General features: G+C 37.1%; 1 protein-coding gene across 1 annotated transcript in view; it reads left to right on the top strand.

The window, feature by feature from the left end:
• The window catches only part of LOC135209698 (protein inscuteable homolog), a 481,335-nt gene extending 466,721 nt beyond the window's left edge, over positions 1–14,614 (top strand). Inside the window, exons 4-13 of the mRNA XM_064242458.1 lie at positions 3,427–3,618; positions 4,655–4,781; positions 5,303–5,359; positions 5,413–5,535; positions 5,896–6,135; positions 6,336–6,507; positions 6,944–7,119; positions 8,064–8,242; positions 12,525–12,648; positions 13,075–14,614. Of these exons, the coding sequence (XP_064098528.1) occupies positions 3,427–3,618; positions 4,655–4,781; positions 5,303–5,359; positions 5,413–5,535; positions 5,896–6,135; positions 6,336–6,507; positions 6,944–7,119; positions 8,064–8,242; positions 12,525–12,648; positions 13,075–13,206 (1,522 nt within the window). The 3' untranslated portion in view covers positions 13,207–14,614. The remainder of the gene's footprint in view (positions 1–3,426; positions 3,619–4,654; positions 4,782–5,302; positions 5,360–5,412; positions 5,536–5,895; positions 6,136–6,335; positions 6,508–6,943; positions 7,120–8,063; positions 8,243–12,524; positions 12,649–13,074) is intronic.
• Positions 14,615–14,869: the final 255 nt, after the last annotated feature.

Raw genomic sequence — 14,869 nt, 5'->3', positions numbered from 1 at the left:
ACACTGACAGTCTTAGGGGTTGTGAAAGTGTTTCATAAGGTCAGTCGTTGCCTCTCTCTCTCTCTCTCTCTCTCTCTCTCTCTCTCTCTCTGGCTTCGTACCTCTAGTCGTAGTAGCGCGTCTACCATGGTCTAGCTCATAAATGGACGACCCGTTAGTTAATCAGTTGTGAGACGAGTGCTGTAGGTCGCAGCTCCACACACACAGAGAGAGAGAGAGAGAGAGAGAGAGAGAGAGAGAGAGAGAGAGAACTCCCTAACGCGAGTGGTATCCACCGCTCCTTCAAAATGTATACCTTGAAACCTTGGTGGCCTCGGCGAGGTAATCCTCACGGCGCTTTGGTGAAACCATTCATAAGATATGCATCAGATAAGATTCTCTGTCACTTAAAAAAAAAAAGTAAAAGAATAGATGAACTCGTAAGCTTTTCCTTTAGTGGACTGTAGACACCTGTTACTTATTAGCATCGTCATATCTTGCAGAGTAAGTTACGTAAACGTAATCCCAGTTCTTGTACCTTTGTATTTTAATACTAAGTCTTTTTTTGTTTGAGAGGCTTTTAATTAATTCTTTTGGTTGATAAATTTTGATTATTTTAGAGCTTAGGTTGTTTATGACTGTTTTTTATCAAAATGTTTGTTCTATAGGTGTTTATTTTTGTCATTATTTAATAAAATACAATAACATTATATGACAAGTGTTATATGAATAAAAATGTGAATATTTGATTTAGGAATGTTAGTTTGAATGTTATCCTCTTGCTTCTTCGAATACCGAATTAATATTATCAAGTTCAGCACAAGAATTCTGTTCGTAAATTCCTGTGTGCAAACAAGCGAACTGTTATATCCAAATGTTTTCAGCTTTTTTAACTTCTTGAATTTACGTATTCCTTCTGGGATACTTGAACCCTAGCGGTCAAATTCATACACTCCTGGTAACTGTCAAATTCTTAAAATCGACGAATGTGTGTCTCAATTTTAAGGCAAAAGATAGATATTTGGATTTATCGAGATTAGTTTACGGGAGTGGTTATTAACAGCTGGGTTATAGTACCAGCAACACACACTACAGTAGATATTGTTACATGGGAATCTGTCTGTAGTTCATCCCCTTACAATAACCCCAGGTAAGGTGGTCCGCTTGTGTCTCTAGAATTTTAGAGACTTGGAACAAGGACACACAAGTTGAGGCCATGGGATTATACTCTATTTTGATTAGATTTAAACAATTAAAAGCGGGGACAAGTAAACAGTTGAAAATGTGGTACCTTTTTCCGTTGCTTCTTTGCCATTTAGCTGCCATTTGCTTTTCTTCCTTCGGGTCTGTTCAGTCTCAGACTTCTTCTTATTGTAGTCTGTTAGAACCAGATGCAGGCTGGTTTGTCTTGTCACTGAGAGGACAAGAGACCTCAGAGAAACGAGTTTTAACAATCGCGGACATCCACTTCGACTCATGGACGGGTGACATCCGCTTCTATTGACAGATGGAAATAAACCCTGACACTCACGTACTCTTGGAAGACGTGATCATATGAACACGCTGAGGGTTGTCGAGCGAGTTGACAGAGGCAAATAAAGATGGACAGACATCTCGACAGATGCCGTCAGTCATGGGGTCCGAATATGTCGAATGAAAGGTCCGCATAACTCACATATTTGGATGAAAGTTGTCTCTGGGTACGCCATCCCTCCCTCCTTTTGGACCAGTAATTATGTATGTTTATATAATGCTTACCTCTCTGTTTGACGATCTATACATTTTTGTATAAGTATACTTTCTTTTTACGTGAATTTATTTGTACAATTTTTCATTCATATTCATTACCTTCAAAATGAGTAAGTGTTATGTAATTGCTTTTATGATAGTTGTATGTTTTAAGATTTTTACTCTTGTTTGTGCTAGTGTACGTAGTCTGTTCACTGAAGCGTTAACCCCTAGAAGAAGTTGGAGATTATTAGAAAGACTGCAATAGCTGTAACCACTGTAAAGTTGGAAAGCACCGCGTGCAAGCTTACAAAAAGGTGCAACTAAATACTGCAAGACGGAGTAGCCTCAGTTTCTTGGAAGAATGTAGTGTTGAATCATGATACACAATGAATGATAAACGTATTGTATATCTTATAATAGAGTAGAATGTTGGTGGTTGTTTATAAAAACCGGTCTGTGGTTATAATATAAGACAGCGTTCTGTTATAAGTAGTTTCATTCAATGAATGCGTTAGGCTAACACTTTCAATGAAGAGGGAAGACAGGCTGTTTTTATGCTTTCTATTCATTCAAAGCTTTGGCCAAAGTTACCTTAGTTATTTTTTAAGCTTTCATTTAGCAATATGGATTTCATGGAGAACTTGTTACTGATGTGAAAATCAGTTACAACGAGAGACTGTATAAAAATAGCTTCATATTTTCTAATTGTTGAAATGTGATACGCATTCCTTAATCCAAGTTTAAAGATATGCTTCAGAATTTGATATGCCGGGAATGAATAAAATAAGAATAATTTAAAGTTTGAAAGCTGAGTTTGTATATATTCACATTCATCATCATTTATCTTAGTAGGCATGACCTATTAACTTTGGGAAAAGCAATTATGTAAGATTATCGTGCATCCAAAAACATTTAACAGTTGCATACCTCTAAGTATTATACCGTTTAAACCTTCTAGTTTAAAACCACTTATCTCAAAAGCCACCCTCTTATTTAATGGTTGTTTCACTTGGGACTCTCACTGTTAATACAGAAGTCAAGACAAATAACAGATTACCACAACCCTCCCGTCAAAACAATCTGACTTTCCTAGACCACTTGAGAGCAATCACTGAAGGGGCAAAAGTATAAACAACTTTATTTTCTAAAGACTTAAGAAAAAAATCCAACATAACCAATCACAGTAGTCCTGTTGGAAAAATGCTTTCATATAATCCCACCTGAATTTTTTTGAAATACAAAAGTTTAAATAAAACTTGTAATGAAATCTAAACTTTTTTTTTGTTTTCAGCCTGTGAACAAACGAAAATCTTTAAAATGAAAGAACAAGCCACTATAAGATATAAAACTTCCATTTTCCCCAAAACAAAATAGAAACGACTCTCTCTCTCTCTCTCTCTCTCTCTCTCTCTCTCTCTCTCTCTCTCTCTCTCAAAACCAACTACGGTTGACATATCACTGACAACCTACTCATAGAATAAAAGCGCAGTTTACACTGCAGTTGTAAAGTACTTCATTTCATCTGCAATCTGTTCAAATCATAGACTGCCTGAAACGAAACCTTTCCTACCCCACCTTAAAAGAACCTCCAGACAACATCATAAAATCAATCCCTCCTTAGGACGCACGCACTCTTTCAATTTACGTAATAAGTCTCAAGGTCTAAAGAGCCCATTTCATAGCCGTTGCATTTCTTATTTCTTCCCGCATCAACAGAAACGATTCCCTGCAGCAGTGGCTCAAAGAGCTTCACGTCCTGTATGAAGCAGAGTGCATGAACACACTCCAGTCGAAGTCGCTGCCGGGGGAGTGTATAGACGTGCCCAACCACTCAGCCACAAGGCATGCTGTCAGAGCCATCCAGCGGAGGGCGCACACCGTCTCCACGGAGTTTGCTCGTCTTTGCCAGTGAGTCCCGGGTTTCTGCTTCGTTTATATGAGCAGGCTGGTGCATGCGAAACTATTTTCTTTCCCTGCTTTCTTTCGTGTTATACATGGTGTGCATAAAGTCCCAGTACCATTCTGAGCAATAAATACTTGTATTGGTACTGGGACTTTATTGATACCCTGTATAAGTAAATTTGCTGTTCAGTAAAATTATATATATATATATATTATATATATATAATGTATATATATATATATATATATATATATATATTATATATAATATATATATATATATATGAATACTTGATCACGAAGTATATAAAACTGATGCTATGTATGAATAAAGGTTTTTGCCACGAAGGATTTTCATTTTTCCTTCGTGGTAAAAACCTTTATTATATATATATATATATATATATATATATATATATATATATATATCTAATAAAAGGAGCCCATAAAAACACAAAAATGTAGAGAGAAAAGTACTATATTTCAGAGACTGCTGGTCTCTCTCTTCCTTTTATTAGATGGAATTCTGTGTTACAGAACACTTTTACCAGTCATATATATATATATATATATATATATATATAGTATATATATATATATAATATATATATCTTTTGCTGAACCGAAACTGAAAATTTTTCAAGAAAAGATTGTCAAATTATTAACAGGAAAACTAAAATTATTTGCTTTCCATAAGCTTTTGTGTGTCGTGTGACTCATAAAGTAATATTTATTTATAGTAGTTTTTACAAAAATCATTGAACAGTGTACCACATAAGAAACTTAACTAGAATCTGTTAGAAGGACAATGAATAGAGAATCTGTGTTACTGAAATTCTTTATTCCAATTATGAAACCCTATAATCAAATACTTTTTGAGATATTGCTCTTTGTGAGATTCTGGTGTTCGCCATTGATTCACAATATATTCCGTTTAACTTTAACTGATTTTTTTATTATTTTTTTTTTTATCAACGCTCTGTAAGCTTACATGTCCAACATGGTTGTCTAAAGTTGCGCAACTTCTCTTTTGGTTTCCCAGGCGCCTGGAATGGCTGGAACTCTCGCAGGTTCCTGTTTTATCAGAATCCCTGGTGGGCCACATCCAGACCTTCCTGAGAGATTACACCACCCAGTGGACGGCGGCCAACCCCGACCTCCAGCCACAGGTAAAGTCAGTCAGTCCCTCTCTTTCAGTAACCGTTAGTAACCTTGATTCTTACCTCTTATGATGAGGTTAATGGTGGAGGAAATCTCGTTATCCACGCCCGATTAATCCGAGTGAATGTAATCGGGGAAGGTGGCGTATTATTCACATTCTGGACGACTCTGTTAATGAGATTACCTCGGCAGTTTGCGCGCCCACTCCTTCCAAAAGGTGATTAGGGGCAGCCAACGGCCTTCGGGTGTGAGATTGATCTCCTTGTTAGAATCTGTGAGAACTGTCGAAGTGGGATACCTGAGGTTTATCTCTTCAGAACAGGATATCTTCTGTGTTATCTTACCATGTTGTTGTTGTTATTATTTTTATTATTGATAGTAGTAGCAGTAGAAGTTATTAATTTCATTCACATTAGACCCAATTTAACATATTTATCCCAAGCAGTTAATTATTCTGAGCAATGATAATTTCATATCTATATCTTAACAAATAAGACATCAACTTAATCATTTCTCAAATCCATTCCAGTCATCTTTGGGTCGTCAGAGCAGAGTGATCCAGCAGATTTGCCAGAGGCTGATGGAGGTCTGTAACAACGACAGAACAACAACAACAACAACAAGAGCAACAAAAACAAGAACAGTAGCAAAGACAACGAAGACTCTGACGGCGAGAGAACCCGGCAGGTAGTCCAGGTGGTCACAGCGCTGGGGCACGCATTCACAAAACTGGTCGACCTAATGCTCAGTAGGGAAATAAAGGTAATTATTTCTTGAGCAAAATCCAGGCTATAATCACAACAGGGAAATATTAGAACCGTCATTGTTTTATTGCATTGGTCAGTGGCTGCTATATTTGAATTAACGCAGTTATTGCCTTTATAATAAATATGTAATTTTTGATATGGCGTTGTAATGGGGTTGTTCAATATGGGTCCATTAAATGAACATGAACAGTAGTTCTAAATGTTAAGCTGTACTCTATATGTGAAAGCGTAGTTTTGTCTCGTAAACTATGGATAACAGGTAAAACGTAGTGGAAAAAATGCCTGAATTTTGTTGCATGTTAAAAGAAATCCAGAATTCAACGAAACTCATTCTTCAATTCCTTTGTCTTTTTAGGTAGTGATACGGGCGATAGAGGAGCCCCTCGGAAAATCTGAAGCAATGTCCGCCGTCATTCTCATGACGACCTTGGGGATAGACGGCGGTCACATCTGCCGTCTCATAGCCGTCCTCGGAGGCGTTAGAGCCCTGCTGGGCCTGTGTCTCGAGCCAAGGCTGAGATGCGTGCGAGTCGAGGCCCTTCGAGCATTAGCAACTGTCTGCTGCGTGGTCGAAGGAATCGTTGAATTAGATAGGGTAAGAGTGATCGCTTGGAGCTAACCACGACAGGATTGTGGTTAACAGACGCTGTTCTTTGGTAAAATCAGCTTAAGATTTAAACTCCTAAAGGTATTAAAAGGTGTAATCTTTCTTATGAGGTAATTTAATCAGTTCCTTGACTGTCAGTTATATGACGACGAGCTTAATTGATCATTTTAATGGTGTTCTCTTTACAGGCTGGAGGCATTGAAGTTGTAGCAGAAATCTTGTGCGATTCTGACTGTCCCGAAGATGAGAGGAGTGAGGCTGCGGGTGTACTGGCGCAAGTTACATCTCCCTGGGTTGAAAATAATCACAGGATCACAGCCCTTTATGAACACGTCGAATCTATAATTATTGCTCTCACGGGTAAATCAATAGGTTTTGCTTTCAAAAGTATCATTTTTTTCAAGTTTGTTTAAGGTTACACTTGCGAACTGACATAAATATGTGATTTAGAAACTTCGTCACATTTTCCAATTAAGAGACCAGGGAATCACAACTTTAAGCTTAAGATTTACACCCAGCTTCACGTTTCTTTGACAAAAAAAAAAAAAAAAAAAAGTGACTATTTTGACAAAAATCACAAAAATAAATTTATCCTTACTCACGCTTCAAAACTGATATCGTAGCATCCTAAACACACACACACACACACACACACCCTTGTAGTAGGTTGCAATTTTAATTTGATAACCCATTCGAGATTGAATAAACTTCATAAACCCAATACGCAAGGTGAAATTTTTAAGCGATAATATTCGTCCTTTTGAATATATATTCATCTTTCCTGAATTTGTGACAGACTTGGCGGGGTCCACGAAGACACCCGAGATCTACCTTCTGGCGTCAGCGGCTCTGGCCAATTTAACTTTCCTGGACGGAGGCTGCGTGGATGCCATGTTGTCTGCTGGAACCGCCCGTGCCCTTCTGCGCGCCGCCAAGACCAGCCTTGCTGCCTCTATATTCACCAAAGATCAAGTAAGCACTAACCCCGTAGCTTCTTATATTTCATAATTGTCTTTTAGTGTTTTCTCGTCAGTATCGTAGCTCGTGCAGAATAGGAGAATCTTTAGTTCAGTTTTAAATTTGCTTTCTTGTATTATCTTCACTTCAGGCGGTATTTTGTTGTATAGTCTTGGTACGGTTCAAATGCTCTCTCACCTGACGTACAATTTGTTCTAGGTTCACATTGCCTTGTTGTTTTCTTGGAAACTTTGCTGTATATGTGTTTATCTGTATACTTTTTACCATCTTACAGTTATCATAACGGTTGTTTCTTTAACCGTAGCAGTAAGTTCTGTTCACTTTCCATGGGAATTTGATAAAACGGAAAAAGACTTGAGACGGAAAAATGTAGAAAAAAAACTCTTTTAGAAATGCTTGAATTGTCACAGTTAGCAAAAAATCCTCATATAATTTTAAATATAAAATCATTCAAATAATGTCTAACTGTCTGTTGCAATGCATGTTAAATGGAAAAACCAATAACCTGATTAATATTCCGTACACAATACGAGGGAGCAATGAAGCGGGTTAGAAGGTATCTAAGAAAAAAAAAACTTTTATAAGGCGGAGGAAAGTGAGTTTGATTTTTACTTGGAAGGCAAGAAGGCGCAAGGCCACTTTCAGTTTCGTATCTTGAATAACCTGCTGAAAAGGCAATTTGTGTGTTTTGTGTGTGTGGTTTTTTTTATATATTTCTTTAGGGCCCTTTTCAGGCTTTTTTTTTTTTAAGGTAGGTATGATTTTCTGTTTGGAATAAGTTTTTTCTTGTAATGTCTCTATATTCGTCAAATAGTGTAAAAGGGCAATTCCTATTCATGATAGTGAGCTTGCATTCAAGAATTTCTGGGAGCGAGACCTTTGTGTTGTCAAAAACCTAGTTTTATCCCCACTTTCAAGACACTCTTTCTCTCGAACAGATAGCTACTGTCCTGGCCAACCTGTGTGGAAGCCGAGAAGCCGCCGAGGAAGTAGTGGGCCACGGGGGCGTGGCCGTCCTCCTTAATTTGCTCAACACCCGCCCACCCCCGAGCCACCGCTTGCCTGAAGTGACCACGGCCGAGAGAGTTCAACAGAAAGCAGCCATTGCTCTGTCCAGGTCAGTCTCGAGATTGCAGAATGGAAGGGATATGGTAGTACACGGCGTTTGTCCGTTGTTTTTCTTTCTCCATTCAGTTCCCAACTAGCCTGTGAAGGGTGTTTGTTAGTGCACCGGTAAAATTTGATGGCTTGGATAGGGCTTACCGCTAGTGGGGCTTCAAATCGCAGGTTCAGCCGGGGCATCCTAATTACAGTTTACCGTTACGCAACAGCGTACCGTTGCGGAGTAGTTTTAAAGACGGCGAGACCTTGCAGCAATGAATTAGTAGTTGATTTTTAGTCAAAAATCCCTTTGCCGAGTACATGAAGAACAGAATTTACCTGTACAAGTCGTCTGCTTACGAAAAATGTCTGGAGAAATAGGTTAGCTGATCTACTCAGAACGTTTCATGCAAATTTTTCTTGTTAGGTGTGAAGTGGATAATTTAAGTGTGATTTCTTCAGCCTTATCGAAAAGCTCTCGGATAATTTTTTTTCGTTAAGCTCTTCATAGATGACTAAAGTAGACTAAAAACGAACATTTTCTTACATCAGTTTTTCAAAACTGTAACACAAGTTCCACAGTATTTCCATACAATTTGTAACACAGCACTTAGTAAGGAAAGCACATCGAGGGAAGTGGTTCGAAAGAAAGTGTCCCGCCATCTGAAATTTTAATGGATCTTGTTTTATAGTTAAAAATCTAAATAATTAAACTATATTTTGAGATCAGATTTAAACTGAAGAATAGGACCTAGATTTAAAATTTAAACTATTATTTGATCTCTAGATTTAAACTGTAGAAATAGACCTAATTTAAAATGTAAATTATTTTAAATTGTGTTTTAACACTGACAGTCTGACGACGGATGTTTGTGAGAGCCGCTTAAGACTTGACATTACTGTGGTGCCTTGATGATGTTGGTAATTAAAGATAAATTAAGAATTTTTTTATTTACTAGCTTTGAAAAGTTTTCATCTTTATATGATTTATCAAGTGGTGAATAAAGAAATTTTGCAGTTTAATTTCCAATGCAGTAGTTGTCATAAGAACGCACTCAAAGACTGCACATGTACTTGTTGTAGCTTTATAGTCAGTTAAAATAATGGAGGTTATTTAATCACACATCGTTAGTTGTAAATCACCTGTATTTGTACCTTTTACATGTAATATTTTATACCTTTTACATGTAAGTTTTATTTACGTAAATATTTAATCATAAAACGTCGAGAGTGGAAGCCTGTAAACTTGTTTGTTGATGGAAGTCTTGTTCTCTGTCATAACAACTTGGTTGAATTGGTTGTCATTTGCTTCGTCCTAAAATGTCTTACTGGTGGATGCCTACACCCCAGTGGTCCTACTTTATAGCAGATGGTTTTTTGTGGCTGTCCTGTTTGGTCAAAGAGGAATTGCTTTTTTGTGGCTTTCCTTTTTTAATCAAGATAAGGATCATCCTATATCGCTACTTTTTTTGTGACCTTCCTCTTTGGAGGAAGAAGAAAGGATCGTCCTATATCTCCGCTACCCTCTTTTCTTGATGGAGGGGTGAATCCTCTGGTCCTGATTGTTGGTGCATGGCTTCACTAGTTGGTTAGTACTATACACTTTGTATTTCTGGATATCTGACGACTCATCCTTGGGTGTTGTTTGCAGTTAAATGGCATATACTTTATTATTTCGTGGCTCTGCGTCGTGATTTATGATGAATAATACATATCCTTTTTTGTTGCCTGCCTTGTCAGCAGATGTATATATTGCTTTGCTTGCAGACAGACATCCGTTTCTGTGTGGTTCTGCTTGTAGGAGGAGTTACCTCTTGCTTGATGTTGAATACCTGGTCTTGTCTTATGTGTCCTGTGATGAATATATCATCCTACTTGCTTGTAGATTAATCTTTAAGACTCTTAGAAATGCCAATTTCTGGCATAGGTATCTTTAACGGTTCCTTGACCTTAGTTTTCTTTCTAAACTATTGCCCTCTTTACAGTGTGACCAATGGTACCATTTCCTGCTTGCTGGTAGACACTACATCTTCCGTAAACTTTTCCAGCTCTTTGGCCAACACCACCACCTTGATTTCTGCCAGTTACTTCTTGCCTGTCACTTCTAGTTGGCTGTCAATTTTAATCACTTAGCAGGTTGGTGCTTCTGCTTGGTGTCTTGTCCTTTCTTGCCTCAAGCATTTTCATACTCATTGGCCAACAGCACCCTTTTCCCATTCCCATTTCTTTTGCCTTTCTAGCAGATTTCAAGTTAATCATTCTTTTATTGTGCTTGTTTGGGAACTGAACGATATTTCTTGGAGGTAACCGCCTCATTCTGTCTCTCATTTGTTGCTCAATACATCTTATTGCGTGTGCCTGTTTACTGCCAGATGTCTAAATGTCACCCTGCTTGCTACCAATTAGCAGATGCCTCATCCTCTTGTTTTGCCTGCCGATGGATAAGATGGCTCATAATGCTTTTTCCTTGTTCCATTAACTGATGGCCTTCCACCACTAACGGAAGGCTAATGGTTTATTTTATGATCCCACTGCCATGTAGATTAGTTTTCGATTTTGCATCACTTGTTTGAAGATTGGAAAATTTTTCCAACCTTGCTCTTGGTAGATGTAATGTAGCTTTTCTATGGCATTTCTAGCTGTTGAGCAGCTTGTTTCGTATACAGTACATTAAAATCCTGCTTGGTGATGTTACAGATACCTTGTCTTCAGGTGGTCAGTTGTAGCAGTTTTGATAGATAGTATCTCTTCTTATCTCATACTTCCTGTAGGAAGGCTGATAGGCCCAGCCTGCTTGTGAGCTTTGGATTTCTCTTACCTTATCCTCTCGTGTTAATAGAAAACTAAAAAAATATTGTGTGATAGGTTATTTGGTTTGCCTCCTTTCTGATGGATTCCAGATGATTTGTGCTGTGACTGCTGAATGGCAGTTGCCTTGTGCTATAGAGCAATGATTGCTGGTAGGGCCCTTGTCCTGAGGCATTACTCTGTGGTGGCTAGTGAAGGAATTTTCCTGTATCCCTTTAGTTTTGTGAATTAAGTTGATCTGGCCATATTTTAAGGTGGATTACAGATTAATGAAATTCATCGGTCTTGTGGCCCGCTTGGTGGTGATGCAGAGAGTTAATTGTCTTAAACGAAGGGTTAATTCTCGTCTTGATAATCTGCCTGTTTATGGATGGAGTGGTTTGTAGTCCTGTTAGAATTATTGGTGGTTGTTTTTTTTTTAAAGCTTTGTTTCATGCCCAGGTCTGTGGCATTGCTTGCTGGTGGACTATTTCAAACATTGGTCCTCTTTGCTGGTGCATGATGAATGTTTCACATTTGAACCTTGGTTATAAGCCTACTTGTTTGTGAAAGGCAGCTGGCAAATCCTGTTGTCCAGCGTTTTGATGAAAGCTTATATGTTGCCTATGCTTGATAAGGTTTCATGCAGTGACTTGACTTGCTAGCAGATGACCAGATCTATTTCCCGTGTGGTTAGGGATTCTCCTACTGGCCTTCTTGGTGATGTCCTGCTTACTCTGTGGTCCATTCTTGATGAATGCCCACCATCTTCTAGGTTGGGCTTTTTTGGTGGATGTAATGTCTGTATTAGCTTCTTGTTTTTAAATTGTCCATATTCAGCCCTACATGATAACAACTGGTTTCATGATTTTCCTTTCCGGTAGATTAACACTAGTTTTCTGGTGGTTTTTGATATGGCCTTGCTTGCAAGTGTTAGCCCCAGTCTAACTGCTTATGGGATTCAAATATCTATCAATACTAAACTGCTAGTCTGGCAAGATGGTTGTCCGAGACACCAGGAACTCGTTTATATCCAAAACAGAAGACTCTGGAATACAAAATACTCCAAATTAGTTATGAGGCAGCGTTTTTTGCAAATATACTACTGCTGACTCATGTTAACCTCGAAATGACTAATTTAGGGAACTGGATATGCATAGTATTGAATGTTCAGAGATAGTCAAAAAGACTAAACAAGCAACATTTTACTAAATTCTATTATGTGGCTGGAATTCGGTTTAATTATTTCAATCTCCCAAACCTTCTATAGGCTCCTGAGCAGCCGCCAGGATATAGAAATTTACATTTTTGTAATCTGGATCATTAGATTTTTCTTATTTTCATTCTGACTAGGAGAGTCATAGGCATTTCATGTAAAAGCAATTCATCACTTACAATTCACTTACATGCGCTGCGTATGAATGTCGATATCCAGTTAAAACTGCTGTAATCAGGACATTTTTTAGGATGTTGAGGATAAAGGTAAATGACTGATAGCGTTTCATCTGCAGATTATGCGTCAGTCGGACAGTGGCACGCTGCGTCGTTGCCAGCGGAGGAGCCGAGCGTCTGGTTCGACTCTGCAAAGACGAGCACGAGAGAAATCAGAGTGACGCAGTCCTCGTAGCCTGTCTGGTACGTTTTCGTAGTGTCACCAAAGTAACCAAGATGAGATGTTTTATTATTGTCATTTTAACATTAGCAATATTTATTAGCTTTTTGTCATTTTAGCATTAGCAATATTTATTAGCTTTTTGTCATTTTAACATTATAGCAATATTAATTAGCTTTTTGTCATTTTAGCTAATCAGCTTTTTGTCATTTTAACATTTGCAATATTTATTAGTTTTTTGTCATTTTAACATTAGCAATATTTATTAGCTTTGCATTTTAACATTAGCAATAATTATTAGCATTTTATTGTCATTTTTAAATTAGCAATATTTATTAGCATTTTATCATCACTTTAATAGTAGCATTATTTATTAGCATTTTATTATCATTTTAACAATAGCAATATTTATTAGCATTTTAATGTGATATTTCCGTAATTGATTCCAGGCAGCGCTAAGGAAGATGGCATCTTCCCTTGGCTTAGATGAACTGAGGGAGGTGGACGCTGCCGAATTGGTGGAGCCCCGTCTTCTAGATTCATTTCTAATCTATTCATCAAGACAAGAAAGCTTCGTCTAAATTTACCTTTCTAATCTGTTCATCAAGACGAGAAAGTTATATAAACTTATTAAAAAGCATTTCATAACACCGACCGCCACCATTAATTACCTTGCAAACATCAAGTGGAGTAAATAAATAAAAAGAGCCATGATTCCCTAGGCAAATGGCGTAATGGAATAATGTTCATTTTCTTCGCTGTCCTGATTTTCAGTAACGAATCCTTCTGTTTTTATTGTACATTAGTATTATTTTAATTGTACTGTCAACTTTTTTGTAGTATACGTAAATTTGACAGTTAACAGCTCACAATCTTGCGGATTGTCACTTTGGTAAAGAATGATCAATTTTACATGGTTATAGTTAAGGTATCAGTATTTTAATGTATTATGTACTGGTTGACCATAGTCCTAAATTGCGGTGGCATTATTATTCATTGATTTGTCAGAAATAATCATTAACGAATATATATTTGAAAATTCCAGTAGGATGTAAATTGATGAATTGCGTAATAATGCAACGAACGTTATTTAAGCTACGAAACTATTCGAGAGTAAGTTTGTTGCGTGTGTATATTATTTATAAGGTCATTCATTAACAATGCTTAGGTTATCATCATCCTTTTACCATTAAATACACATATCAGCCATAATTCTAAAACTCTGAATACGAATTGAGCAATGAGGGACACTATATAAAGTTATGGTCCCATAATATTTTAGAATTATAACTACAATCTGCCATGTATATGTATGACTTTACTATATAGTATTATTACAAACTTGTAATCATCCCTCCTCATACCACGGGCTTTTGTAAAAAGTTCTCTTTTCCTTATTTTAAGGCCATACACCGAACTCCTAGTCATTCCTGTACAGCAAATATAAAAACCCCTTTTTGTTTGAAGTGCCTCTTAAGATGCTCGAGTGACAAAATTGGTTTAATACAACAAACGAGGGTCTTCTTAAAGCTGACATCTGTGGTTATTATAACAATTTAAGATAGGTCTGCAGTACTATATATTTACTCAGAAAGGTCCAAAGTAACTATATATTTACTCAGAAAGGTCCAAAGTAAAGGCGAAATAACATGGAAAGCTACTCACCCTAGCTATGGTGCAAAGAAGGACCTGCATAACTAACGACTTGATTTCACGTCTTCTCTCTGAGTTAACATCCACTGGCCAAATACAGATGAAAATTATGATTCTTCTCAACAAAGGCCATTTTCCATTCTGGTTCTGCGAAATATAAAACGCGTCAATTTCAAGAATATCAATTACATAGATACTTGCGTAATTTAAAAGTTATCGTCTGAGGTATTTTTTTTATCAAGGAGAGGTTTGTAATTTTGAATGTATAATGGAAACTGCATTCATTGTATAATTGTTCACATATCTATATTTTTTGAATAAAGATGAATAAATTACCATTTGAGTGTGATTCTATCCTGTTTTAGATACAGAGTTGAAACATTTTATAGTGAAATAAACAGTTTTCATCCAAAACCTAAAGCAAATGCATTGGTTTTTATATTGTCAGTCTTGATAAAATTTTTTCGATAAAATTATTTTTTAAAAAATTGTGTTACGTGGAAAACTGGACAATTCTGTTCGTAACTGGTCTTGCTCTGTATTTTTAGTAAATTGCCTTCTATAGTTTCAGCTAAATCAAGACAAGGCATG

The sequence above is a fragment of the Macrobrachium nipponense genome, chromosome 38 (assembly GCF_015104395.2).
Source record: "Macrobrachium nipponense isolate FS-2020 chromosome 38, ASM1510439v2, whole genome shotgun sequence".
Taxonomy (NCBI): Eukaryota; Metazoa; Arthropoda; class Malacostraca; order Decapoda; family Palaemonidae; genus Macrobrachium; species Macrobrachium nipponense.
Note: the sequence above shows the minus strand (reverse complement) of the source record. Positions and strands in the feature narration are given on the sequence as shown.